General features: G+C 42.6%; 4 protein-coding genes across 6 annotated transcripts in view; 1 reads left to right on the top strand and 3 right to left on the bottom strand.

Moving 5' to 3' along the window:
* LOC146520600 (uncharacterized) overlaps positions 1-6,813 on the top strand; it is a 68,195-nt gene extending 61,382 nt beyond the window's left edge. Inside the window, exons 4-8 of the mRNA XM_085157622.1 lie at positions 2-207; positions 3,300-3,377; positions 4,012-4,189; positions 4,990-5,054; positions 6,698-6,813. Of these exons, the coding sequence (XP_085013748.1) occupies positions 2-207; positions 3,300-3,377; positions 4,012-4,162 (435 nt within the window). The 3' untranslated portion in view covers positions 4,163-4,189; positions 4,990-5,054; positions 6,698-6,813. The remainder of the gene's footprint in view (position 1; positions 208-3,299; positions 3,378-4,011; positions 4,190-4,989; positions 5,055-6,697) is intronic.
* Positions 4,727-14,156, bottom strand: LOC146520599 (GTPase IMAP family member 7). Of its 2 annotated transcripts, XR_014873699.1 has the most exons (4): positions 13,388-14,156; positions 12,864-13,012; positions 6,131-7,514; positions 4,727-6,097 (listed from the first exon to the last, which is right to left on the bottom strand). XR_014873699.1 is itself a non-coding variant. In XM_085156889.1 (3 exons), the coding sequence occupies exons 1-3, from the start codon at positions 13,410-13,412 to the stop codon at positions 6,660-6,662; spliced, it is 1,029 nt and encodes a 342-aa protein (XP_085013015.1). In that variant the 5' UTR covers positions 13,413-14,156; the 3' UTR covers positions 4,727-6,659. The 2 variants fall into 2 exon arrangements, 1 of the variants encoding a protein (XP_085013015.1); XM_085156889.1 differs by having other exon boundaries at positions 4,727-7,514.
* A 126-nt stretch (positions 14,157-14,282) lies between these two features.
* Positions 14,283-22,231, bottom strand: hmgxb4a (HMG box domain containing 4a). 2 transcript variants are annotated; one of them, XM_085156887.1, is made up of 13 exons: positions 21,469-22,231; positions 20,760-20,846; positions 20,439-20,575; positions 20,281-20,356; positions 19,587-20,180; positions 19,211-19,414; positions 16,112-16,287; positions 15,940-16,021; positions 15,772-15,836; positions 15,588-15,684; positions 15,336-15,499; positions 15,091-15,213; positions 14,283-14,956 (listed from the first exon to the last, which is right to left on the bottom strand). In XM_085156887.1, exons 2-13 carry the CDS (start codon positions 20,794-20,796, stop codon positions 14,912-14,914), a joined length of 1,800 nt encoding a protein of 599 aa, XP_085013013.1. In that variant the 5' UTR covers positions 20,797-20,846; positions 21,469-22,231; the 3' UTR covers positions 14,283-14,911. The 2 variants fall into 2 exon arrangements, with proteins under 2 accessions (XP_085013013.1, XP_085013014.1); XM_085156888.1 differs by lacking the exon at positions 21,469-22,231 and adding an exon at positions 21,206-21,451.
* Positions 22,232-22,382: 151 nt separating this feature from the next.
* Positions 22,383-26,572, bottom strand: ankrd54 (ankyrin repeat domain 54). The gene is made up of 8 exons (XM_085156891.1): positions 25,885-26,572; positions 25,347-25,394; positions 24,583-24,681; positions 24,353-24,424; positions 24,197-24,244; positions 22,919-23,043; positions 22,688-22,795; positions 22,383-22,544 (listed from the first exon to the last, which is right to left on the bottom strand). Exons 1-8 carry the CDS (start codon positions 26,267-26,269, stop codon positions 22,470-22,472), a joined length of 960 nt encoding a protein of 319 aa, XP_085013017.1. The 5' UTR covers positions 26,270-26,572; the 3' UTR covers positions 22,383-22,469.
* Between the last annotated feature and the right edge of the window lie 111 nt (positions 26,573-26,683).

Here is a 26,683-nt window from a genome sequence, read left to right as displayed (position 1 = left end):
GGATGCATGGTTTCAAAGGGACCACAGAACAAATCAGAGGCCCATCCCTGCGCACCAATGGCCTGTCTCTCATTTCAGATGGAGATTGAAGGGCACGTCTGCTCCTGGGGCACCCACCGCCCTGAGGGCCTCTGCGTCTCCCCTGCGTGAGAGCTGGACCGCTACACGCACTAAAAAAACCCGTCGACCCCCGCAATCGGCTGTCTGGTGAGCTCAGTCGCTGGAAAAGCCCTAAAAAGCCTCGCCTACATCCCTTGTTAGCTCAAGGCCGTGTGTGAGTGGAGTGTGTTTTGGGTTTGGCGTCACTTTGAAAAGATATGACAATAAACGGGCCCTTGAGCAGGAGTTATTATGTGTTTGGCTGAGAAGCGGGAGCTCGTGTTGCCTCGACGGAAGCTGGATCTTTCCCAGCGTTGTTTTGAGGTGCTTTGGGTTTGTTAGTCATAGCTTACTGCAAAGTGCCTCCTGAGACGCTCCTATTTAGAGATTGTTTTGTGCGCCTTGACTCTGAAGCGGTATCACGGGCCAGCTCCCCTGGCTTTTTCCTGGCGGAGGATGTGTCAGGCTTGTATGCATCTGCAAAAAAACCCAACAAAAAACCCAACAAAAAAAACCAACCGAGGCCACAGAAGATCAAATCCAGGTTTGGACGACGCATTGTATCAATGCGAGCTGTGGCTCCAATCTCCCAGAGTATCTGTCTCCAGCTCTGGTCTTTCTAGGCCTCCATTAAGCTCCTCTAGCTTTCATATGACACGCCGATACCCATCATAAGCTGCATGACAGCATATGGACCTGAGTGACATTTGATGTACGTGGCAGGAGCGAGTGCAGCTCCTCTTTGCGTCTCCCATTCATGTGGTAGAGGCAGGATTAAGACTTGATCCAATAGAGCAGAAGTGGAGGAGAACGAGCCGGGGTCAGATCTGCCTTGAATTAAGTCAGTGTTGCAGCAGGAATAATACAGTCACCTCCCCCAGAACCCAATAATACTACTGAAGGATAATGTGTGTGTGTGTGTGAGTGTGCTTGGCCTGTGCCGAGGCTGCGACCAAACCACAGGCTGGTGTCCTTTACAGAGAATAGGGGTCTCTGTTGACGGTTCAAACACAGCCCGCGGCCCCAGCTTCAAAAAGGCCCCCAATCATCGCACCCACTTACAGCCAACGGCGCATGTCACTTAATGTGGACCACACTATCCATCAATTATGGTGACGCTCAGGGGCCATCTAACACCCGCACCGCAGCTCCGCGTAGTGAGTTGTCTTCTTCTCTGACTGAAGCCCCCCTCCAACCCCTCCTGCAATCCTCAAAGCCCATCTGCTGCAGGAAGTGCAGCGTGAGGCCGCTAACTCCTCAGAGCTGTCACACCAACAGAGCTCAGGCTTTTCTGCTTCTTTCATCCCACGATGTTTCGCTCCCTAAAGCTCATCCTCCTGCAAACGTGGCCTCCTGCAGTGCGCTTTAATAGCTCACTTCACCCCTTTTCTCATTCTGATTGTCATCCTTTTTGCACCATTCCCGTCATGCCATAGATTCCCTTTGAAGCGTCCCAACAGTAGGCTTATCCGCACGCCTGTAAGACACACGAGCTCGTGACCTTACCCTCCTACTAGCTGTTTATCTGTCCCTTGGCAAGCGAACTGAGTCAAACTGGAACTCATTTATCGTCATCTGATTCTGACATGTTGCCACGGGGTATTAGTTAAGCCCCAGTGCCTTTTTGGCATCCAAGTGTCGGAACGTATGTTAAGGTTGTACGAGTGAAAATAAATGACTCAAATGTGGCGACCATATTGGGAAGTTCTCTTTTAACAGACGGATGCCGGCGGGGCGTACAAACCTGAACCAGACCGCACATCCGAGTCTCAGCCCTTTTCCTCTTTCTCTCGTCTCCAGTCGCTGTCCGCACAGGACATCTTCCTCTGTCACATCTGGAGGGGGGTGTGGGCGAAGAGGCTCGGGTCAGGCCGGAGGGGACGAGGGGTGGCTCTCGTTCCGGCCGATTCACCGAGCTGTCCTCCCGCTCGAGTCAGCTGCTCGTACACGTGCAGAAGCTTCGGCGTGCATTCATGCGTGTGTGTGTGTGTGTGTCCATCAGAGCCCTAACCTCAGCAGCTGTGTGTGATTTTGTATTCATGTCATCTGGGGGGCTTCTTTCTTGTTGTAGTTTTTTTTTTCCTTTCCTTCTTCTTCTTCTGCTTCTTCTTCCTGTCTGTCCTGACACCTTGTTCTGTGCGCTGGAGGCCCTTTATGGTCAGATCATGGATGGGAGCTGCTTCGTGTCAGCTGCACTGCCTCTATTTCTGAGTTTCCACTTCATCTGGCTTTTCTATTTTCAGCAGTGTTTCAAATTTAGGAGAAAGGACATCCATGCTCTTTTTTTAATAGCTCATCTTTGTCTTCCATGTTATTTCTGCCATTCTAATTTCTTCTTTTTTGGTTTTCAAAGCAGTTTTTTTAGTATAAAGTGTTACTAATTGACATTCATTAAGGTTCTCTAATATTTAAGTGCACAGCCTTAATTCATGCATTTCAAAATTTCAAAAATTATCCCGTAGCTAATGGATATAAAATTTCAACTAGTTTAAAAAAATGTTTATAAGCCATATTTGAGATTTTCAGTAATGCCTATATTCATGTACTGCAGGTAGTAGAGCAGTCTGTAATAGCAGAGAGAGACATGGTACTCAGAGAGTTTAAAAAACTTGAGAAAAACTTGAGAAATCCTTTTTAAACCTTATTTTTGAGAGACAATGATCAACCACTTTAGGCACTTTTGATAGCTGAATGATCACATGAAATGTTTTAAGTCTGCTCTGACCGTTTAAATTTGAATTAATTTAGGTAATACTCAAAAATAGCTCCCCAAAAATGTACCCACAGGCAGGGCCGAGTGGGAAGACTTTGATAATTGATTACATACCTGATGAGTATAGTGTCAGACGGCTCACTGTAACTACCTACAAAATACTAAGTTTGTAAGAGTTTGTAAAAAGTAATAAATCACTGCTTAAATGGTTTAAATACAAATGTGACTAAATGATTTTTTAAAAAGAAGCATTTGGAAAATATGTAAAATGTTAGAAATCAGTCAAAAAACACATCTGGTGAATTTTAAAGCTAACATAAGAAAAATAAAAAGTCTGGACCCACTGTTTAAAATTTTACATTTCATATTTAAACACTTTAAAATAAATTTCTAACACTGCAGTAATTACATTTTAAAATGTAGAAATAATTAAATGAAGCATCACATAACTTCTTCTTCTTTGTTTAATGATTATTTCCTATCATAGTCTGGACCCGCTGTCGAATACTCCCCGCTGGACACACACAGACACAGACGCACAGTCGGACGGGGCGAGCACTGCTTGGTAAACAATCGCAGCCACACATGCTCACGCTAGGAAGGAACATGAAAACAGCACTAATGGGAAAAAGATGAGAGGGCTCACAGCGAGCACACCCAGAGAGAAGGAGGAGAGCGAGCCGGCAGTCGGACACCGCTCGCTGCCTCAGCCCTGCATGCCGGCACACAAAAACAGCCCTCAGATAGAAAGATAGTTCCTGAGGTCACACTGTTTTTAAAAAAAAAGGAAAAGGAAAAAGATTGGTGGGTTAAAAAGCACTCAGCTGATTTACAGCCTCTGTGAGCTCGTGTGATTATTTTATCCGAACGTTATATTATTATAATTTTGCTGTACTACTTTATTTCTTTCCAGCTATTAGAGCTAAATTACCTTAAATTATTTTTGCTTTTTTGTCAAATATATTTAGAATGTTGGATTTACCCACAAATTCTTCCAGTTACAATCTGGCAAACAGTCATATTTATTTGTAAATGAAAAAAACTAAATAAAATTTTAAACATGTTTAACCACTTGCCATAATGGTCGTGCGCTGTTCCTGTAAAAAAAAAAAAAAAGAAGAAGAAGGACGGCCTTGTGCTGTGAGGGGAAAGAGTGTGTCATCTTGTTTATTTTCCTTTGGTTTGCTGTCTTTTTCCAGGCCATGGGGCGCGATGATAACAAAAAAATATTGCGGGCGTCCGTGTCTTCACAGCGGACTGCCCTCCCCCACCACCACCACCACCATTACCACCACCAGACTGGATCCGACGGGGGACCGCAGGGCCCTCGCAGCAACATTTTTGCCGTGAGGGAGAGGAGCAGAGAAGTTACCGCCTGTGAGTTAATGACGGCTCGCTGCTGATTCCCCTCACATGTTTTGCTTGTTTTTTGGGGGCTTTTTGCTTTTTCATACAGGCACAAATCAGCTCCCCTCTCTGTCCCAGTGAGGTCTCATCCTCCAGAGTTAATACTGGCCGCCGTCACAAGCTATGGAACTGGTCTTGATTAGTGCTACTGAACTGACATACTTATGTACGCCACATCCTTCTGGAAAAAAAAAAAGAAAAATAATAATAATAATTACACTCCCAAAAAATTCTCATTAATTTTTCTCCAGACTTCCAACTCCGTCTCCGCGCTCTCTGCTTTATCCGTGGTGTGTATCCACTAAGACTGAATAATATTTGGACAGGTGTTCTTTCATATACATTAACTTGAAGGAGTCTAGCGTGCAGTTTCATAAAGCAGGGGGGAAAGAAGCATATCCTGGTGAGTGGGTTCTGAAGTTGGTGCTGTATGCTGTAGTCTGTACTGTATGTGTAATCCCTAACAATAAAAAACTGTTTAGCACTAATTTTCCTGTACTTTTAAAACCTTTTTTTCCTCCCCGTTTCAGACAAGAGGAGGCCACATCTGGAAGACAGATGTAGTCCCAGAACTTGTTCTCTCCCTTTGACTCTTGCTCTCTCTCTCACTGCTTCTCACTCACTCTCTCTTTCTCCTGTCCTTCCCTCCCTCTCCTCTCTTTTTGGGAAACATGAGAGCCGGGCTAATTCTCTCTCTCTCTCCCTTTTTCTCCCTGCCTTGCTCTCTCCCTCCCACCCTGGCCGGACCACCCACATTCGGAAACGCCTAGCTGCTCCTGAGGCAGAGCCGCCGGCAGCTTAGAGAGACCAAGAGGCAACAGCGAACACGACAGATGTAAGGACGGGCCATGACGGACGGTTTAAGCAAGAGTGTCAATTACTGCCGTGTCAAAGCCACAACCTGCCATTGTGTGCTGCTGAGAGAGTCTGAGGGACTCATCTGCTCCAGCGTGAACCCTGGGCTTTTGTTCCTCGCACCACAGCTATCTATATCCATTCATTTTAATCTGCAGTATGGTAGAAGCCATTGTAGAAAAGCATCTCGAGAGAACACATACATACTACAAGTAACCACAGCTTAATCATGCCTGTGAAGAACAGTCACTTCAGATTAAAAAAAATCACACTGGAGTGTACTTAAAACAGCAGCTTTTATTTGCTTGGTAGGCAGTAAATGATTATCTTTCAGTTCACCTCAGAAAACTTCAAACTTCTATATAAAGGTCAATGTCACCACCTTGTGGATTCTTCTTGGTATTGCCTCCTAACAAAAGTGTTTCAAGCCTTCCCTGTGCCCTCTCTAAAAAGCATAAAAATGGTTCAGGAGTTGTTACTTAATGATAAATAATTTCTTTAGAGATCAGTAATAGTCCACTCATAAGGACGAGCTGCTTGCAAGGTTATGAATAATCGATTTGGCTGTTGTATAATATCCTTTTTATAGGAAAGTTAAAAGGATATTCAAAATTTTCACAGTAATGGGTTTAGATGCAGTTAGTTTGACGAGCTAGTGTAGCGCTAGCTCTGCACTCTATGTCAACTTCTTTAAGCTTGTTGATTTTTACGTTTTCGCTGACTTTTTTCATTGACAGAGGAAGGGAGGGGAAAGGGGGGGGGGACACAAACAAACACAGCAAAGTCAGAAACTAGCTTGTGAACACAGCAGCTTAAAAGTTTGACATTTTCCTCAGAAGCTGATGAAGATCAAAAATAGAGCTAAAAGGAAAGGCAAGTTGGACAGAACCAGCCACATCCCAAATAAATTTTATTATGTGTCTTTTCACTGTGTCAAGAACCAACTATTTGCCAACGTGAAAAAAATAACACTGCTAGCAAGCTTGGTTAGAAAGCTGCATTCATCAGGACATCTCGGATGCTCTGTTAGGTCCCAGTCACAGAGGCCTCCACAACCAGCTGATAACTATCGGTCTTTAGGAAAAAATGTGCATTCCCTGATCAATTGGCAAGTGGTTGCAGAAGGTTGCGTGCTATCACTAGTTGAAATAAGGTGTGTCCAGTGCTCCACTGAAAACATCTGATTACTTTGGTTACAGCAAACTGCTGCAGTCTCCCACAGTTTGCATGGAAGACAAATTTTCGCTACCACTCAGCAGTTTGTTTACAGACGAGATGGCGTCTTCATGTACTTGAAGTACAGAAAGAGGTAAAGATCTGAGTCATGCCGACAATATTGTATACTAAGCTAGCAAAAAAGACAGCGGCAGTTACATGTGAGAACATACCAGCCAAAAGATTTTTCAAATCCAGCAAACCCTAAATTGTCCTTATTTACGGGTTAAAACTGATCTATAAAGCATTATTTGTAATCAGGGAAACATGCTATTTTGTGTTAGTGGGTAAGCCCATAGCCCAGTAATACAGTGGTTTGTGGAACACTGTAGAGTGACTTTAAGGTGCAACTTAAACATGAGATTGCTTCTCATTTAGTTTTCTCTGTTTTTCTTCGCCCCACTTCAGTAGCCACAGACCCCACAGTGGCCCCAACCATACCTCCATACGTCCCTCCCACGAACAGGCCGACCAGTGACCCCAGCAGCGACTCCCTTCTCACCAGAGAGGACAGCCACCTAATCCACCCTGTCAGCTTTTCCCACAAGCCCCCGAGGAAAGACGGAGCAGAGGAGGAAGGTGAAACATCAGAAGAGGGAAAAATGCTATCTACATCCACATTCAGGTCACCTATGCTCCTCTCTGCTTCTTCCCGGACCTCTTCCAATTCTTCCTCATTCTCCAGTTGGGAGTCTGTGGGAGACACCTGGTCATTCAGCTCCTCTCTTCTCTGTCTCACTATCTCTGCCTGCCTCTCTCTCACCCTTTCCTCAGCCTCCTGGTATAGAGGGCAGCTAAAGTGTAAACCCCCACTCTTCATAACTGCCTGCTCGACTTTCTCCAGCAGCTCCTCCACCGCGGTCCTTCCATCTTGTTCTCCACTGCGGGCTTCCAGGGTGTGGTAGCGCTCTCCGCATCTCTCCACCAGCTCCATTAGGTCCTTTCGCCATGTGACGAGGTATTCTTCCAGCTGCTCGTCCTCATCCAGCACATCTGTGTGGGTGAAGAGTATGATGGTATTTCTGCTTACAGCAGAGGAACCAAAGAGCTTCTTCAGGACATCCAGTGCCTTGGCCTCTTCATCAGCCGGCTGGTTTGCTGGGACACAGAGCAGAAAGGCGTGTGGCCCAGGGCTGGATGAGGCGATGAAGGAGGAAATGTACTTTCTTCTTTCCTCTGAGTTGCAACCTGAACCGTACCAGGCGGGACTAGAGATTATCACCACCTGCAGAGACGTGACAGAAGCATAAAGAAAAGCAATTACAATTGATTACAATGCACCTGTTTAAAAAATATCTGTTATTTACAAAAAAAAAGAAATTTACTTTGGTATTCTTAAACTGAACTCACTACGTGAATGAAGTTCAGTATATGTGTGCATGGCAATTCCAAAATTTCTTCACAAATTTCATGGATATTTACACTTTTATAAGGATTAAAGTCAGTAAATTCAGAGATTTACTGAACACATTTTTCATGTTGGAAACAAAAGCACTAAAAAAATATGAAAAGACTGAACTATATTGGACTGCACTGTTGAGATACCTTTGCATCTTTATTTATAAGTGTGTTCAGGACTTACTCTTGTCTTAATAATACACAAACTCTATAGCAAGCCCTAATATTACAGCCTTACAGAATCCACTACATGTTAGCATCAGTGGTTCTGCTGATCCACTGAAAGTTACTACAACCTGCAGTTTGCTAGCTAGCTGTGTCCTGTAAATCGTTCTTGGATGTCAGAATTTGAATTGCAGAAGCCAGTTTAACACATATTTATGGATCAATCTGTTACCATTGAAAGCTATGGAACCAAGGAACAAATCTCAGGGCTCAAACACAACTAATTCGAATTACTACTTGAGGCTGGCTCCAAAAGCGAGTTGACCCTCTGCTGTTAAAATACTCGACTCAGAAATGAAAATAACACATTTACCACATTTACAACATTAAAACAGTTTTGGTCTCAATCATTTATTTACATCCTTGTAACAATTGTATGTTTGTATAATCCACCTATTTGAATTTTTTAAGGCTAGTCAGTTGAGTTCTTGTTTGTGGCCCTTTGGCCTGTTTTTAATAGCTTCTCTGACAAATAACAAAGCTTTCTGTGTGGCACAGCCCGTCCGAGAAGTGTGCACTCCAGGTTTGGTTAGTAAAATTTGAGTATTTTATTAGTTTATTACAAGGCGTTTGTTCATACAGTTTACAGACGCAGGTTGGCATGCAAGCTAGTTAGCATTAGCTTATGATATAGAAATTCACAATCTTGACCTAATACGGTCACTTCTGACTCGGAAAAAAAAAAACATTGGTGGAAGCCAAACCCTAATGTTAAAAAATTAAGATTAAAAAATGTGGGTCACAACCACAGTGGCTACATCCATCTTTTATTTACAGTCTATGTATATAGCATCTTAATCTCCCTCCCCTTCATCCTCCTGTCCTTGTCCATTGTCAGCAGTTCCTTCACACTAATAAATGTAGCTTGCCTTGTTTGCTTATATTAGAATTACACTAGGCAAGCATTTCACAGTAGTATCGTCCACTTTGCCTTCCTTGGAGGCTGTAAAACAAATTTAACTGCATTGACCACCCAGCAGATTCAGGTGTTTGTTTTTGCTTTGGTGTGAAAGCTAATGGTAGAATTACTGAGCCTATTAACCACATTTGTTTGTTTTTATATACAGTGGGGCAAAAAAGTATTTAGTCAGCCACCGATTGTGCAAGTTCCCCCACTTAAAATGATGACAGAGGTCAGTAATTTGCACCAGAGGTACACTTCAACTGTGAGAGAAAAAATCCATGAATTCACATGGTAGGATTTGTAAAGAATTTATTCGTAAATCAGGGTGGAAAATAAGTATTTGGTCACCTCAAACAAGGAAAATTCCTGGCTCTCACAGACCTGTAACATCTTCTGTAAGAAGCTTTTCTGTCCCCCACTCGTTACCTGTATGAATGGCACCTGTTTGACCTCATCATCTGTATAAAAGACACCTGTCCACAGCCTCAACCAGTCAGACTCCAAACTCCGCCATGGCCAAGACCAAAGAGCTTTCGAAGGACACCAGGAAAAGAATTGTAGACCTGCACCAGACTGGGAAGAGTGAATCTACAATAGGCAAGCAGCTTGGTGTGAAAAAATCAACTGTGGGAGCAATCATCAGAAAATGGAAGACATACAAGACCACTGATAATCTCTCTCGATCTGGGGCTCCACGCAAGATCTCATCCCGTGGGGTCAAAATGATCATGAGAACGGTGAGCAAAGATCCCAGAACCACCCGGGGGGACCTGGTGAATGACCTGCAGAGAGCTGGGACCAAAGTAACAAAGGTCACCATCAGTAACACACTACAACGGCAGGGAATCAAATCCCGCAGTGCCAGACGTGTTCCGCTGCTGAAGCCAGTGCATGTCCAGGCCCGTCTGAAGTTTGCCAGAGAGCACATGGATGATACAGCAGAGGATTGGGAGAATGTCATGTGGTCAGATGAAACCAAAGTAGAACTTTTTGGTATAAACTCAACTCGTCGTGTTTGGAGGAAGAAGAATACTGAGTTGCATCCCAAGAACACCATACCTACTGTGAAGCATGGGGGTGGAAACATCATGCTATGGGGCTGTTTTTCTGCCAAGGGGACAGGACGACTGATCCGTGTTAAGGACAGAATGAATGGGGCCAAGTATCGTGAGATTTTGAGCCAAAACCTCCTTCCATCAGTGAGAACTTTGAAGATGAAACGAGGCTGGGTCTTCCAACATGACAATGATCCAAAACACACCGCCCGGGCAACAAAGGAGTGGCTCCGTAAAAAGCATTTGAAAGTCCTGGAGTGGCCTAGCCAGTCTCCAGACCTCAACCCCATAGAAAATCTGTGGCAGGAGTTGAAAGTCCGTGTTGCTCGGCGACAGCCCCAAAACATCACTGCTCTTGAGAAGATCTGCATGGAGGAATGGGCCAAAATACCAGCTACTGTGTGTGCAAACCTGGTAAAGACCTATAGTAAACGTTTGACCTCTGTTATTGCCAACAAAGGTTATGTTACAAAGTATTGAGTTGTATTTTTGTTATTGACCAAATACTTATTTTCCACCCTGATTTACGAATAAATTCTTTACAAATCCTACCATGTGAATTCATGGATTTTTTTTTCACATTCTGTCTCTCACAGTTGAAGTGTACCTCTGGTGCAAATTACTGACCTCTGTCATCATTTTAAGTGGGGGAACTTGCACAATCGGTGGCTGACTAAATACTTTTTTGCCCCACTGTGTATAGTTGACCACACGAGAGCAACAGCTGCAAAGTGATGAATATATTTAGTATCAGTGTGCATCGAGATTTCACACCATAAAGTACATATAACAAGGCTATGGTTTTACAACTAACGCGTTAAAACAAACCCAGGTCTGTTGGCTCAGTTTCTTTTGGCTGGTGCGAGCGCTGTAAACCAAAGCCTTGAGCAGATACGCCCCAAGAGTTTTACAGTTGCTTATTTTTTTTGCAAAATTTTGAAACCCAGTCATGCTTAATTTTGTGGGTTTTCTTGATCATTTAAATGTGCCTGGTTGGTTAAGCACACATTTCTTTTTTCCTGTGAGGTAAGAAACTCAAATGAATACTGCAAACTGGCTTTTAAATGCATTTGTGCTCATTGTTGCGTCTGAGTACATCAGCTTGCATTTCAGCTGAGAGGATTCAGTGATGTCGACATGCAAGATGGTGTTTACAGGAAATGCCACTGGACAAAATTCAGACTGCATCTACCATCTGCACGATAAGCAGTAGCACGTTATCAAGAAGAGAGAGAGAGAGAATTTATTAGGAGTTACATTTTCTTTCACACAAACATGTTTCTGTTATTAACCATTGTAACCACAGGTGTCGCCAAAACAACCAGAAATGGATCCTTAATATTTATCATGTATATATGTTTTTAAACATATATGTTTATTTCAAAGGGACAATTTATATATATTAACACAAACCCTTAAATCCTTCATGTAAATATGCCACACAGGCTAATTTTCATCTGCAGTCAATGGCAGGTTTATGGCAAACATCAAGAGAAACATGAATTTGATGGTCAGTTTGTCGTCTTCACCACTGTAGCTGACAGTTCTTCAGCAACCTGCTCCTTGATTTTAGCATGTAGCTGTAAACCAATCAGGCATAACATTTTAACCACTGTCAGGTGAAGTGAGTAACGCTGACTATCCCTTGATCGTGGCAGTTTTTAGTGAGTGGGGTATGCAAGTGAACATTTTGTCCTCAGAGTTGATGTGTTAGAACAAGGAAAGCGGGCAAATGTAAGGATTTTAGCAAGTTTGACATGGACCAAACTGTGATTGCTAAATGACTGCATCAGAGCATCTCCAACACTGCAGCTCTTGCAGGGTGTTCCCAGTCTGAAATGGTCCAAGGAAGGTACAGTGATGAACCAGTGACAGGCTCATGGATGCACCTGAGGAGCAAAGGCTGGCCTGTGTGGTCCGAGACAGACAGACAAGCTACTGCAGCTCAAACTGCTGAAAAGGTTAATGCTGGTTCTGATAGAAAGGTGCCAGAACACACAGCATCACAGTTTGTTGTGTATGGGGCTGTATAGCTGCAGACCAGTCAGGGTGTCCATGCTGACTCCTGCCCACCACCAAAAGCTTCAACACATGAGCACCAGAACTGGACCATGGAGCAATGGAGGAAGGTAGCCTGGTCTGATAAACCACATTTTCTTGTACATGAACACCCTTTCATGGAAACAGTATTAACTTATGGCTGTGGCCTCTTTCAGCCGGATAATGGACCCTACCACCAACCAAAAATGGTTCAGGAATGGTTTCAGGAGCACAATGAGTTTGAGGTGCTGACTTGGCTTCAAAATCCCCAGATCTCAATCCAATCGAGCATCCGTGAGATGTGCTGGACAAAGAAGAACAATCAATAGAGCCCTCCCCCCTTCACATTTTGATGCTAGATACCTCAGCACGCCTTCAGGGGTCTAGTGGAGTCTGTGCCTCAATGGGTCAGGTCTCATTTTGGCAGCAAAACAGGGACCAACACAATATTAAGCAGGTGGTGATAATGTTATGCCTGATTGTTGTATAATCATATTATGAACATACATCTGGCAGGTTACAGTAGGTTGACTAAATGTAGGTAAATTATTACTTTATAGAATAAACTTAAAACTAAATCATATTTAAACTAAATTGTAATAATTTTGTCTGAAACAGGCCTCTCATGTAATGAGACACTGAGTCTCAATAACCACCATTATAAAAAAAAAGTTAACCAAAAAAAACAAACAAAAAAACATAAAACAACAAAGGACCCAAAATTGAACCCTGGGGTACTCCGATATTAATGTTAACTGTTTGGGAAATTAACACATTAATAGATAATAAAGTTTTAGTTTTTTTATTGACATTTATACTCATATTTTAAGGTATTGTATTTTGTAAACATCTGGCTATAATTTTTCAAAAGCACAAAAGAAACATGCAGACTTCAGAAATAAGCAGGTGAACTTATAAAGGACCACAGTCCATACTCGTCAGTTATTGTTACCTGTCTGCCCGCGACTTCCCCTCTGTGTTTGCTGCACTCCTGGACAGCATCATCATCTGTGTCCTGCTGGTAGTCTTGCAGGCCGAGGATTTTGCATATTGCAGTCTTCTTCCCTGCCCCACTCCGGCCCAGCACCACCAGCCTCACCTCTGCTCAACAAGAGAGAGAAAAAAAACGTTTTCATGACACGCTGCACTTATTTCATACACTGAAGTGTGCTCACTTTAAAGGGGCCGAGTTTTTTAATTCACTTATAGCCCAAAATGACTGCCATGTATAAGCTGTCTGCTCTTTATCGTGCGAGTTGTTTACAGAGATAAGGCCCACCCTGTTTGCCGGGTGTGCGTGTCGTAAGCTTGTCTGCTACATTGAGCTTTGAAGCGTTTCACCTCAGCTGGCTGCGCCCTTTGCAGCTGCTGCTTCCCGTAAACCGACCGTGGAGGAGCCGCGCCCCTAACTTTCCTCTCTTATTTCATGGTTTCTGCCCCCGAAACGCCACATGCGAGACAATTTATCAAACCTACCTGACTGTGTAGCAGATGCTGACATTTCTGTTCGTGCTCGCTGTCGTATGTAGCGTTGAATAAGGCGTAAACACACACTTCCGAATTCCTGCGGGCTGACTCAGCCCTGCCTCTGAAGTTCACTCCGCCAGAGGTGAACACAGCTCCATCTGTTGTGGGAAGTGTTGATGGCACCATCCGCACATCAGGGCATGGATGTCGGCACCGAAGTTTACAATTGTTAACCCAGGGGGAATAATTTACTCAGTTTAACTGGATGACTTTATTTATCAAATGACCAGTTGGTTTTTGAGCATAGACTTCTTACTCATAAGATAAGACAGATAAGCCATTTATAACTGCACCAATCCATCTGCTGTTAATGCAAATATCTAACCAGCCAATACTCAGTGCATTTAGAAATGCAGACATGGTCAATATGACCTCCTGAAGTTCAAACTGAGCATCAGAATGGAAGAAAAGTGATTAAAGTGACTTCGAACATGGCCTGGATGTTGGTACCAGACGGCCTGGTCTCAAACTGCTGATATACTGGGATTTTACCACACAAACATCTGTAGGGTTTATACAGAGTTGTCTGAATAAAATAAAATATCCAGTGACTTTGTTAAGTGTAATTGAAATAATTACAGCCACAGTATGCACAAGATCTGACTAAACAACGCATCAAACCTTGAAGCAGATGGGCTCCAGCAGCAGAAAACCACACATGGTGCCACTCCTGTCAGTTTTGAAAAAGAAACTGAGGCTACAGTTCACCACAATCAGAGAATAGTTGATGGTACCTGGTCTGACGAGTCTCAATTTCTACTGTGAAAATTGAATGGTAGGGTCAACATTTGACATAAACATGGAAGCATGGGCACTCAGAATTCATTAAAAAATATTAGCTGAATCTGGGAAGTGATCATTTTAATGTTGCCACATGGTTCAAGTTTAAGCCAGCGGTGAATTGTTGGAACAGCTCTTCACGACAACAAAGTCACACCTAAAGGTGTATTCTATCAAGATTTCACATGTTATATACACAGTAAAATATTACATGTATAAAATGAGTCATTTATACAGAATAAAAGAACAACTAAGCAGATGTGAAATATATTACATTATGTCAGTGATGAGCAGGGAACTTAAAGGTTTCTGTACACTTCTGTAAAAAAGAAAAAAGTTCAATATGTAGACATGTATTGAACTCTCACGCAATTAACGTGCCACTGAAGAGCTAAGCATACACAAACACACACGCATTCAGTCCACTACATCCATCCACAAAACAGACAGTTGTACAGTAACAGTAAAACCAAGCTGACGTGCCTTGTAAGATTAACATGTTCAGTGAAATGTTCCATTTAAAAATACAGCAATTAGAAATCTAAGAGAAACAAGTTCTTAAAAAAATACACTTTAAAAACACATCGATGCTAAAAATATCCACATTTTTCAAATGCCAAGCCGAGGCTTAAATTAAAGTCCAAAGGATCTCCCTGGTCAAGTGTTTCCCCCAGATTTCCAGTCATCTTTTCCTCAAAGTCCAGGCATGATGTAGGCGATGTTGTCCAATGTATTTGACTGACAGGAGGAGACAAGAGCTTTGTTAGCAGGCTGCGATAAAAACTACATATTATACAGTGAACGGTTATCAAAAACAAGCAGAAACGTTTGACAGTACTGTGAAGAATTGAATAAAGCTGATGGTACAATACCAGGACGTTTCGAGGACATCCATTTAACTGTGGTATCTGTGCTGTGAGACAGGTCAGTGGGCCCAGCGCGCACAAGATAGAGTCCAGAAGAACAGACAAACTCCCGGATACAGCCACCATCCCCTAGTGCAAGAAAACATGGCTTACTGGTTTCATTGCACATTAACGAATTCAATTTAAAACTTTGCATTTATGCTTTCATTTCTAGATAAAAGCTTTTATAGGTGTGCGCATTTAAAACTCACCTCTGTTTCCTGGAGCCGATGTCCAATTAGGGACAGAGACTCTCCCAGCAGCTGCAGGTGAGCCGCTGCATCGATGGGATCGACATCTGGGACTCGAGCCGGGGACAGGGACATGGTGCCAGGCGCTCTGGTTGGAGACACCACTCCTGTCGATGTCCCTGCAACTTTACAGAGAAAACGGCACTTACAGACGGCAGCAAAGATCCAACAGTGAGTGGACTAAAAAACCACCGCGCTCACAGTCAAATATACCTTTGCTTTTGGTCTCGCTGGACGTCTTGTGTTTGACCGTTGTGGCTTCAGCTTTGTTTTGTTTGTGCTGCAAATACTGAGCTTTCTGCCTCCAAACCTACAGAAAAACATACACATGAAGCACACCACCAGCACTTAAGGGCATGTAAGCCACACTGGATTATAGCAAAAGACAAAAACCTACCAGCTTGTCCTTTTCAGGCATCGCCTTCCAAACCTCTGCCAATTTTTTACTCAGTTCGCCAAACACTGCAGATTATATGCAAACCCATTCAGTTTATATGTTTTTTTCTTACCATTAGATTTAAAGTGCTTCATCACAAATTATACTGTATTTCAAAGTTTTCCTCACCTAGTCCCGGCTGTTCTGCATTTATGTTGACCCTGTACTCCTTACAGAACACCTGATACGCTGTTGTGTTTTTCTTCTTGGGCTTGATGACAGAAAAAAAAAAAACAACAATTGAGCACATCATTAACATTTACTTACAAAGAACGAGAAATGTAACTAAATACTATCTCACCTTATCTTTATCCTTCTCGTGCTTGTCTCGATCTTTGTCCTCCTTCTTCTTCTTCTCTGTCGTACCGTCGCTGCTTTGGTGGTGGTGTGGAGGGATAGGCGTGCCCATGGCATACATAGGGCCCACGGCACTGTGAGTGACTGTGGGATGGGAGTGACTGTGGCTCTTTGATGAGTCTGGTGACAGTCATACAAAGATAAATGGGCAGATGTAGAGTTAACTACACTGGCTTCAGAAAAGAAATGGGCCCTTTTGTGAAACATTATTATGGATGGAGTCAGTATTAATACTCAACAATTCAACTGCCCAATAACTGCATTAATTCGCCTTCTCCTCTAAGGAAACAATGACACAATCCTGTGTTCGTCTCTGATGACGGTTTAGTACCTGAAACAGCCTCAAACAAAGCACAACGCTTTGCACAATATGCAAGAAAACGGTTCCTGCTAAAAGTGGAAACCACAAACACACGATCAAGTACAACCAGACTATGAAGGAGGAGATTGGTGTTGTGCAGTCTAAAAGCAAACAAATGAACTCCATATGACAGGAAGAGGAAATTACTGATTAGGTTAGACGGTGGGAACGCTGGGCTTTAAGCAGCTGGATAAAAAAACAAAAAGTTCAACCCAAGATCCAACATCCCAGGTGGAATTTTTTTAAAAATCACTAACAATATTGTGCAGCTGCTGACTGCCACTAATGGCAGCAGCTAACTGGAAAAGGAGGATTTACTTAAACTTATAAATGCTGCTGAATACAAGTAGCATTTTTCTGTATCATCAGTATCATCAGAAATATTGTTATTGGCAATCTGAAGCCTATAGCACCCTCCTCCCAGTGGTTTTTTAGCTCACAATTAGTTCAAAGTGCTTCAAAGTGACTAACTCAGAGAGGGCCCTCATGACTAACCCCACCCGTTAAACATGCCTCCAGGCCGGTATCACTACTAGAAAAAGAAGTGGTGGCTGCTGTTTAACCTACATCATTTTAAGCTATAAAGCTTCAGCAGTCACATCAATTCATTTCAGCTTAAGCGTGCTGTAAAATGTAGCAGCAGTGAATAGGAAAAGAATCACTGGCTTTCCCCCTGCCAACGTTACAGCTGTGTTTACAATACAAAGAGCTTTTAAAGACTTCAGCCTCTAAATGCCACCTCCTTCCTTGATATCATTTGCGAAAGCTCTCGGTGAGAACTAAAGGATAATGAAATGCTTCTGCTTCAAACCTAGCTAAATCCCACACTCGACGGTGTCCTCGAAAGCAGAGTTTCCTGGCAGAAACCTTCAAATGTCATTTCCCTTTGTCATCAAAAGCCACTGTGTTGACAGCATTAATCAGAAGACAGATCACATCATGTGACATTCAAACCGGTCAGGTCCCATTTATCAGTCTGCTCAGACTGTTTGTCATAATGTTGTTTGCCAACTTCACACACCAGTTTTTATCTTAATGTACTTGACATGACAACAATATACTCTTACCACAGTTGTTTATTCTTTTTTGTTGATCACATTTTTATGTTTATCTTTATTTTGAACACTATGCACAGTGTAGTTTGTTTTATCTTTATCATTGTTTATTCTATTACAGTTGCATTGTGTGGTTACTGTTGATCCTTGTTTCATGCTGAACTCTGCTTTCATGATTTTTAATGACTTCAGTTGTATTTTTAGTGATTTTGCAATCACTAACCTATGCCTCACTGACTTGAGGTGAACACTGAACATGAACATAGGAAGCTGATTTTAAAAATGCTTAATGAAAACAGAGGATATCAGACACCTGAAACATTTAGTTTGCTAGCCCTAGAAATGTGTCTGTCACCCAGAGAGGAACAGCTCAGGCTCCACTTGCCCTCCTCACGCTGTCGAGCACTGAAATACTTTCCAAGTTAACTAATTATCGCCCTGCAGCTGTTTGCTTTTTTTTCTGTCTTTTTATCCAACACAATGACAGTGGATTTGATTTTGACATCTGACAGTATGTTACTATTTTTTTAAATGGAGCATAAACTGAAGCTAACTGTATCTCAAGTAACTACAGACTTATATAGACATACACTGTTACCTTCACTTGAGGTGGAAAAACGTTCATATTTAGCCAGTCCTCTTGGACACATTGCTTAAGCAAACAGCCTAAACTACTGATGTTTCATTTATTTTTAACTTAGTGTATTGCATTTAGCTGCGTTTTCTGAAAGACTGATTGCACCACATTAATACCATGACTCAGGGTAGTTATACCAAAGCGCATGACTTTGGTATAACTACTCTGTAAAACACAAATTTAAGTATCACTGTATCAATGTTAGTGCATTTCCTAATGTTCCTAACATTAGAAAAATGTATTAGTATAGTAAATCAGCACATGTTATGTTGTTAACAGTTATGGTTACAGTTATGCTGACACTTTTAACAACTAACAAAAACCATGGGGAGAGCTGAAGCTGACTAAAGCTAAATTTTCCAAGTGAAACCCTGATGCAGCAGGTTTCCTCTTGTCAGCCATAAGGAAACCAATTATTAAATGTTGGCATGAAACCACAATAGTCTGGCTAGCTGGCTAACTAGTAAAGACGGTCCCAAAAAGTGTAAACTGTGTTTTTATGATCATGTATAAACAATAGAGACGCCTCTGTTTCCACAGTTTGATTCCAATACAAAAAATGCAGGACAAAGTGTTTCCTTTTTTTTTTTTTTTTTTTTTTTTTTTTTTTTTTTTTTTTTTTTTGCCTGTCCCATTTGGTTCTTTAGCCGTCAGAATTGTTGTCTGAAGACCAACAAGGATACCCAATGGATTTATTTTGCCAAATGGATCATCATGGCATTGCCGTATTGGTCCATTTGATCGACCTTTGTTTTTATTATTTATTTTATTTTATTTTCAGTTGTTACAGACGGGACAGACATGAGTGAGGGATAGGAAAGGGAGAAAGAAAGAGGAAGGAAAAGAAAAACAGAAGGGGAGAGGGACAGTGAGAAAGGGGGGAAAAAAATATCTCCGGGATCACCTGTTGAGAGAAAAAGAATAGAAAACAAGCAAAAAAACAAAACTGTGACAAAGTGTTTCCAAAAAAATGCTTCTGAGTGAACTCACCGCTAAATCCTTTACTGTGCTTCTTGTCCTTCCCACTTTTCTCCTTGTCTCTGTCTTTTTCTTTGTCCTTTTTCTTTTTGCTTTTCTTGCTCTTCTTCTTCTTTTTTGACAAGTGCGTATATGAATCGTCTATAACCAGTTCGCCTGCCTCCAGTTCTGCCCCAGAAGAAGAGCTTTCATCTCCCATGACACCTCCATAATGTCCTTCATACCAGAGTAGAATAACAAATATTAATTTAAGAAAAAATAAAAACTGAGGAAATGGATAGTGTGCTGTGTATACAGAACTGTGCAAAAGTCTTAAGTCAGACTTTTTTTTGTAAGTGATTAATCCAAATTTGAACATTTTTTGATCGAATGTACAGATTCATCCTACCTTCCACTTCCACCTCTTTCCCCACCACAGGCAGCGGATCTCTATTCTGCTGCAGCTTCTTCTTGGGCGACTTTGAAGGTAGTGCCCCCTCCCGATCCTTCTCTTTCTTCACCCCTCCTTTGGAGGAGTGCGGCGTGCATGGGAAGCTCTCTACCTCCTCTTTCTCTGGCGACATGATGAGCTTCATCTTCAACCCATCCGCCTCACGTAATGTCAAGGGCTCTTCTTTGGGGACGCCGCCGTGGAACAGAGAGGATTTGGAGGAAGAGGAGCTGGAGGAGTGCTTCTTGGAGGAAGATGATGATGAAGAGGTGGGACGGGAGTGAGAGAAAGAAGAATGGCTCCCCGTGCTTCCGCCGCCGCTGCTCTCACGTTTGCGGTCCTTGGAAGAGTGCGAAGAGAAGGACGGGTAGGAGGGCTTCTTATGCAAGTGGGGGCTGGGGTCTGAACCTGTGGCCAGGGGAGAGGTGATAGCCTGCAGGAGGCCCATCGCTGTATCTGTGGGATGGGATGATGAGGGAGAAGAAAGGGGCGGGGAGCGGTCCGAAGACTTGTGCTTCTTCTTGTGGGGAGGAGGGCCTGAACCATCATGGTCTGTTGAGAGAATAAAAAGGAAGAAAAATACAAGCTCAATTACAAGAACACAACATGACAATATATCTTCCCAGTGTTAAATTAAAACACAACCACTCACCTCTGTAATGGTAGTCATCGCTATGCTTTTTCTTCTTTTTGTGTGATTCTCCTCCCAGCATGAAAAGTTCTGAATCCTGATTTGAAAAATATCAAAACCATAATAAATAGCTTCCATCATGAACACTGAGGGTGAGCTACTGATGAGAAATAACTTACCTTTGGCCTTTTCTTGGAAGACTTCCGTACTTCAGCAGCAATCTCTTCCTCTTCCCTCAACAGATCTTTGTACGACCTCCTCTTCTCCCTCTGGCTGCGACCAGCCACGAGCCCCCTGTCTCCCTCCATTCCCACATCTAAAATGCACAAAATCCACATCATATTTCTGGCTTCCACAAGAACCCCCCCCCCCCCCCCCCAATTATTCTGGTCACATGTGCATCTCGTTCAGAAGTGCAGCCATTAGACTAAAATGCAGTTTTGTTACAGTTCGTTTGTGTTTCTGGGTGTACTAAAGGTAAATAAGTCATATTTCATTACCAATGGCTTCTCTACCCTTGATCTCCTCAAAAGCCATGGTCTCTCCTTTGCCAACACTTGATATGAGATGTCAGACAACACACCGACCTGTTAAGTAAAAACACCAAGAGCAAAAATCAAAACACTAGTCCAGACATTAAATAACATATCAACACCAGGGGGAAAGCGAGTCGGAGCAGTTGCAGTAACTGTTACAAGTGAAAATAATAGTCAGGCATAATTTCCTTGCAAACAGATTAAGTCTTGCTTGAACTATTCCCGGTTAATCCTACACTCAGCCCTCGAAGCAGCTTGGATGTACCTAAAAGTGCTCAATGAGTAGCAGTTACTTCAGGAAAATGCTATTTGTGTTATACTGCATTTATAATATGGCCCCACTCCTATAAAAAGAGAAAATTACAGCTACAAAATTTCCCGCCTACTTTCGTAAAGATACACAAACACACCCCCTCTCTATCCACTTTCACCCTGTCGCTTCCCAACATTTAAAGGCTCCCAATCAGTCATGCCGAGCGTGTCTTGAGCTAGCTGGCGAACAGCGCTAAGGAAAGCCCGAGGCTTTTCCCACAAGCTAGGCCGCGGTCAGCTCAAGTGGACAAAAGAAACCCGCAGGCATGCGTTTAACTCCGCTCCTGTCTCCACCTCCTATGCAGTGCAAGAATGTGTAGTTTGCAAACACCGGGAGGTGAGGAAAAATAAATGTTACTACCTCCAAGAGATCTCCAATTTACGCGGGTCCCGTCGCCATCTTTAGTATCGGTGAGACAATACGCGTCGGTGCGGGGGGAGGGGCTTAGGTAACGTAGCCAATCGGCGTAATAGTAGCCATATTAGCAAGCCTTTTGATTAAATCTCTGAAACAAATGACAACTACAAAGGCCGTCTCATATAAAGACACAGATAAAAATACTATACATATAGCCAAAGATAACAATTTATTGAATTTACATCAGTTTCTAACAACCAAGTCAATCTTACAGTACAGTTCACACAGACATGCAACACAAGAGGAAAAGGCAACGATGCAAAGAAGCTGTCCATAAGAACCAAAAATCACAACAGTGATAAATGTTAAATCATTTTGTCTCAAATACTCTTTACTGGTAACCTGCAAAAAATTAGCATGAGCACGCAAACAAAATCGCACGTTGACTCAAATGCTGTCACTCGCGCTGCAGCACTTCCACTAGCTTCCTGTTCTCAGTGTGTTTTGTCCTGGTGAGGGGGGTTCTTATATGATTAGCATCTAATCATTTTAGCCAAGATAATAATGTTGTGTAGCACTGTTAGCACCCTGGCACTCTGGACAAACTGCGAAACTCTCACCGTTGTTTAAGTTCAATCACCAAAACGCACAATTTTTGGCATTCATTAATTTAAAAATAAAAAACGTCAGCATAACATCAAAACAACACTCATTTAAACACACACACACACACATATATATATGAAGCCACATGCAGTGGCTTTGTACCCCACCAGTGAGGTACAGCCTACAGTTTGAGAACAACCAAATAATTATCAAAACAAACATATATAACAAAAAGTACAACTGTTTCAAAGGGCAATTTATCTTAACGTTCAGTTTAAGAGATGACCACAGCGTGGTGGTTCAGCTTGTTCTGGCCAGGTCGAAGCTAGTAAAGCAGAAGCTTGTGCGCTCCCCCCCAAAAAAAGGCGCTGAGTTTCACTTCTTCAGTGTTTTATCTTCTACCTGTCGCCCAAATTCTGTTTCTGTAGACTGAGTGATGTAAAACTGGCCAATAAGTCAGTCACTTCATCCACCTGTAAGAAAACCACAGAACTGTGTAAGAGCTGGTGAGAAAAAAAACACAAATCTGAAATACATATTAAAGTTTAGTTGCATTGTCCAAATATTATGTGTCCATCTGAATAGGAGAATTGAAGACTGAGTGATGAGGTCTCACCTGCTCTTTGGTGCGCGTGTGCTCCAACTGTGTCGAAATGTGCTCCAGCCTCTCTTTAGCTTCACTCTGGCCCATTAAATTCAGGTATTCTCTCAGCATCTGAATAATCTGACAGGCAGATAAAAAAAACATAAAAATTCTCCATCAATGGGGAAGAGCAGCAGAGTCAGATTGTGTGTTTCCAAACTCAGTTTGCATCTACTATTCTAAGAAAGTAAAGCCTTTTTCTACCTGTGTGACTTCCCCTCTCAGTGTTTCTAAGCTGCGTGAATCTCCCTCCTGCAAAATGTTCAGCTTAGAGCGTGCTAGATGCAGTGGGGTCCTGCCAGCTCGATCAAGGGCATCCACGCGGGCTCCTTAAGAAAAACAATGACAAACAAACCTCTCAATTACCCATTACCTTCAATTGCCTTTAAATTCTAATTAAGTTATCATCACATTTCCTCATTTATTAACTCAGATTAAAGATGGCAGCCATGAAGAAATCAATTATCAAGCTAACAAGTTTCCTGTCCAACATATGAGCTACATGGTTTGTTTTTTTCTAGTGAGGCCCTTCTGGCCAGATGGGAATATGGCATCATTTGGGAAAAAACAACAGACATCCACAGAACATTTGAGTCAAGAGCCTCATTTGGTGTTGTAGATCAAAACCAGAGACATATATAAAAGATGAACAAAGTCACTGTGACATCACCAACTGTTTAGCAAAACCCTGTTACGAAGGTTTCTTGCAGTTCTGAAACCAGAACTGAAGAGTGAGGGGCAGTAAGGCCAAGAAACAAGAATACTGCAAGCTTAGAGGCTGATGGAGGCTCAATCACACAATAAAGTGAGCGTACTGATCAAGGGAGGTGGGAATATTATTTGATAGATTTCTATAAAACCAGATGTATTGCCTCCTTGTGGCCTGCATTAAAATGAGTCAGGGGTTCTGGACACTTCCATATTTGCATAGTTTTTCAGATCTGGACGCTATGTCCATCTTTTATATACTCAGTCCATGCTCAAAACCTGCCTCAAGCTGTCTTTCTTCAGGCTAATATTAGCTTGTGTACTTTATTAATTTATTAGCTAACACCATTAATTAGCCACCACCAGAGTCAAGTATCATGTCTAATTTAAAGCTAGCTGGCTCACTACAACCCTACTAACACCACATTGTACTGCATGTTGTCTGGTGTATTACCATATTAGAACACTCCGTGGTGAATTATTAGCAGCTGGTAGACAAATCTCTGATCAGCTGATGCATATGCACTGGATTTTAATTATCTACCAGACTTGAGCGTTAAGTTTTTGGACAAACTACACTGGTAAAAAACAAATGTCATTGTAACTGGAGTACTCCACCCCCATTTCCACTGTTCCAAGTGCTTAAAAAGAAACATGCATGAATTCTTACACGTTTCCTTAGGGCGATACTTCTCCTTATAATATCTAAAGCAATATAGTTCTGGTAATTGTTTCACAAAGATGGAGAATTTAGCCGCTGTACAAAAGTCTTACCTCCCCTTAGCAGTGTGGTGATTACAGGCACATGGTTGGTACAGGCCGCTGTAGGAACATGGGGTGAAAAAGGTGAATTGTGAAAGAAATGCATGATCCGATGCAGAAATCTGACTTCAGTTTTAGTTTTGAGTTTTCTGGGTCATGGTCTCTTACCCAGATGGAGGGGGGTATTCCCCAGACTGTCTCGCTGGTTGGGGTCAGCACCGTGGCTCAGCAGCAACTGCACTATAAACATAAAACAGACATTGGGAAAGAACAATGATCAACTGATATTAAATTCAGGTAAAGGTAAGGACATTTATGAGCATCAGTCAGAGTTATATGAAGCGCAGTAAACAAAATCTGCCACTGACAGCCAGAAACAAAAAAATCCTCCAACCTACCAATACTCTCATTGCCATTGCAGGAAGAGAAATGAAGAGCTGTCCTTCCTTTGTCATCGGCTGCACAGGGGTCTATATCATCTTGCAGGAGCTTTCGGACTGAGGAAGAAAATGTGAATTTCAAAAAAAGGAAATAGGAAAACACAACTTGAAGTCATCCCTCCCAGACAGTGCTCGCAAGGTGTTTTACTGTATTCATCCATGCTTTTCTTTTGTTTAAGCAAGACCCCATGCAATTCTCTCCTTCTGGGTATAAATGAAAAGTCACTCACTCACCTCCAACTACTAGGCTTTCTGATGTTTTAGCAAATGTCATCACATCACCTCAATCCTGACCTTTCTCCTTGTAGAGTTGATCTTTAGGCCTGATTTTAACTTGTGGGGTGAAACTTTGTGAAGGCTATGATGTAACCTACACTGAAGTGGTCAATGTTGTTGGTGGCATTTGTGCTGGTGCATTATCTGTTAATTACAATGTGGTCACGTCTCAGTGTTTTACTGGGTTTTACTGGCTATTCCAAGAGTAAAAATTACATTTAAAAGCCCAAGGCTCACAAAAAGCACATTTTTGTTAGTATTATTAATTATGTTGACAATTTGTCTTTCATGTATGTCTATGCCGTGTTTTCCATGTAATCTCTAATGTTACCCTGTTCTGTTTTTGGCTGTAATGTCAGCCTTTCTTTTTAAATTTAATATTCTGGCTTTTGCCTGTCTGTCAACCCTGTTTTAATCTGCTACATAAAAAAGATCACTGTTCATACCTGTGTCAATATCATTGCTGTTTGCTGCTTCCCTCAGTCTTTTGGCAGCTGTTAAAAGAAAACATTCAATGACAGGGACGTTAGTATTTCTTCCGAATTTAATGGAAAGAAGCTAATTGCACTGTATTAGATGTGAGACCTTATACAGAGGAGCATTTTATCAATTAACAACACAGGAATAAGAACTTCAACACTGAGAATTATGTTGTTATTCACTGTGACACATCTTCTCAGCGTGCATTACTTAGTGACATGCATTTTTACAGACACCATACCAGCTCTCAGTTTATGTGACATTAGCAGTATGAGTTAGTGCTGGTTAGTTAGTTTCAAAAGAATTTGCAAATTGATCTCATGACATAACCTTTATAGGTTAAAAGCATCGGTATCGGCAACACTCGACCTGTTATTCACTTGGTATCGGGTCGATACCAACATTTGTAGTCTTGCACAGCACTACTTAGTTTGTGCAGCGACATTTTCAAACACATAACTACAACTCCGCACACACAATTTCTTTTACCATACCGTTGCTTACCATAAACATCTTTACCGATGGGACCCAGGTTCCGCACGGCTCTGTGGTGCCGCCTGGCCCTGCTCCCCGTTATCTTCCCCAGCTTGCTCGCTACATCACCCGCAGCGAACTCTCCTCGCCCCGGCTCCCACAGCAAGTGCAGGTACCTCAGTTCGTTGTCGTCTCTCTGTCCGAGTCGACCCAGCACGACTTTGCCCTCCCCTGTCCCACTCATCCCAAACCCGACAGCACCGTTGCCCATGTCGTCCATCCCGTCCACGTTACCCCGCTGCTGCTGCTGCTCCCTGTCCGCCGCTTCCTCTTCGGGTCCCTGCTCCACCATGTATTCCCCCTCCGAGCTGGACGGGTCGTTATCCGAGGCAAGGATAGCGCTACACCCATCCATACTTTATCTTGGCATAGAGAAGCTATTTTTGCGTTGCACTCGTTGCATAAGGTTCCTTACAACTCCTGCTGAAGCTAAAGGGAAATAAAGCCGCGAGTAGCATCGGGAGTCCGCCTCGTCTGAAGCATGTTTATCTTGCACCGACGCTTCGGGCCGTTACACAGCGTCAGAAAACACAGTTACTCTCCCGGTGGCGTCACTGCATCCTGGAAAAATGTAAAGTGTTTAAACTGCGGACGCCTTTTTCCTTCACACACCAAAATGTCCCCTATAGCACATTTTCCACTTCATCGGGTAAAAGCCACGCCCATCATACAGCCAACAACCTCGAAGTATGAATCACCAATCAGATTAAGAGATGCTCTCTCACTTCCGTCCAATGGCACGATCGCAATCGAGCAACCAATCAAACTG

Source organism: Neolamprologus multifasciatus, chromosome 4 (assembly GCF_963576455.1).
Source record: "Neolamprologus multifasciatus chromosome 4, fNeoMul1.2, whole genome shotgun sequence".
NCBI lineage: Eukaryota > Metazoa > Chordata > Actinopteri > Cichliformes > Cichlidae > Neolamprologus > Neolamprologus multifasciatus.
The sequence above is the reverse complement of the archived record's forward strand: the minus strand, read 5'-3'. Positions and strand labels throughout refer to the sequence as shown.

Bases quoted from the DNA above. Each gene is read 5' to 3' on its own strand.
- LOC146520599 (XM_085156889.1), bottom strand. From the start codon at position 13,412: ATGTCAGCATCTGCTACACAGTCAG. The intron at 13,013-13,387 runs GTAGGTTTGATA...CTTGTTGAGCAG, and splicing joins AGCATCTGCTACACAGTCAG to AGGTGAGGCTGGTGGTGCTG. The intron at 7,515-12,863 runs GTAACAATAACT...ACGTCTCTGCAG, and splicing joins GGGAAGTCGCGGGCAGACAG to GTGGTGATAATCTCTAGTCC.
- ankrd54 (XM_085156891.1), bottom strand. From the start codon at position 26,269: ATGGATGGGTGTAGCGCTATCCTTGCCTCGGATAACGACCCGTCCAGC. The intron at 24,425-24,582 runs GTAGGTTGGAGG...TTATGTTTATAG, and splicing joins CAATGGCAATGAGAGTATTG to TGCAGTTGCTGCTGAGCCAC. The intron at 22,545-22,687 runs GTGAGACCTCAT...GTTTTCTTACAG, and splicing joins ACACGCGCACCAAAGAGCAG to GTGGATGAAGTGACTGACTT.
- hmgxb4a (XM_085156887.1), bottom strand. From the start codon at position 20,796: ATGGCTTTTGAGGAGATCAAGGGTAGAGAAGCCATTG. The intron at 20,181-20,280 runs GTGAGTGGTTGT...TTCTCTCAACAG, and splicing joins CGATGACTACCATTACAGAG to ACCATGATGGTTCAGGCCCT. The intron at 15,214-15,335 runs GTGAGTTTTAAA...TTCTTGCACTAG, and splicing joins ATCGGCTCCAGGAAACAGAG to GGGATGGTGGCTGTATCCGG.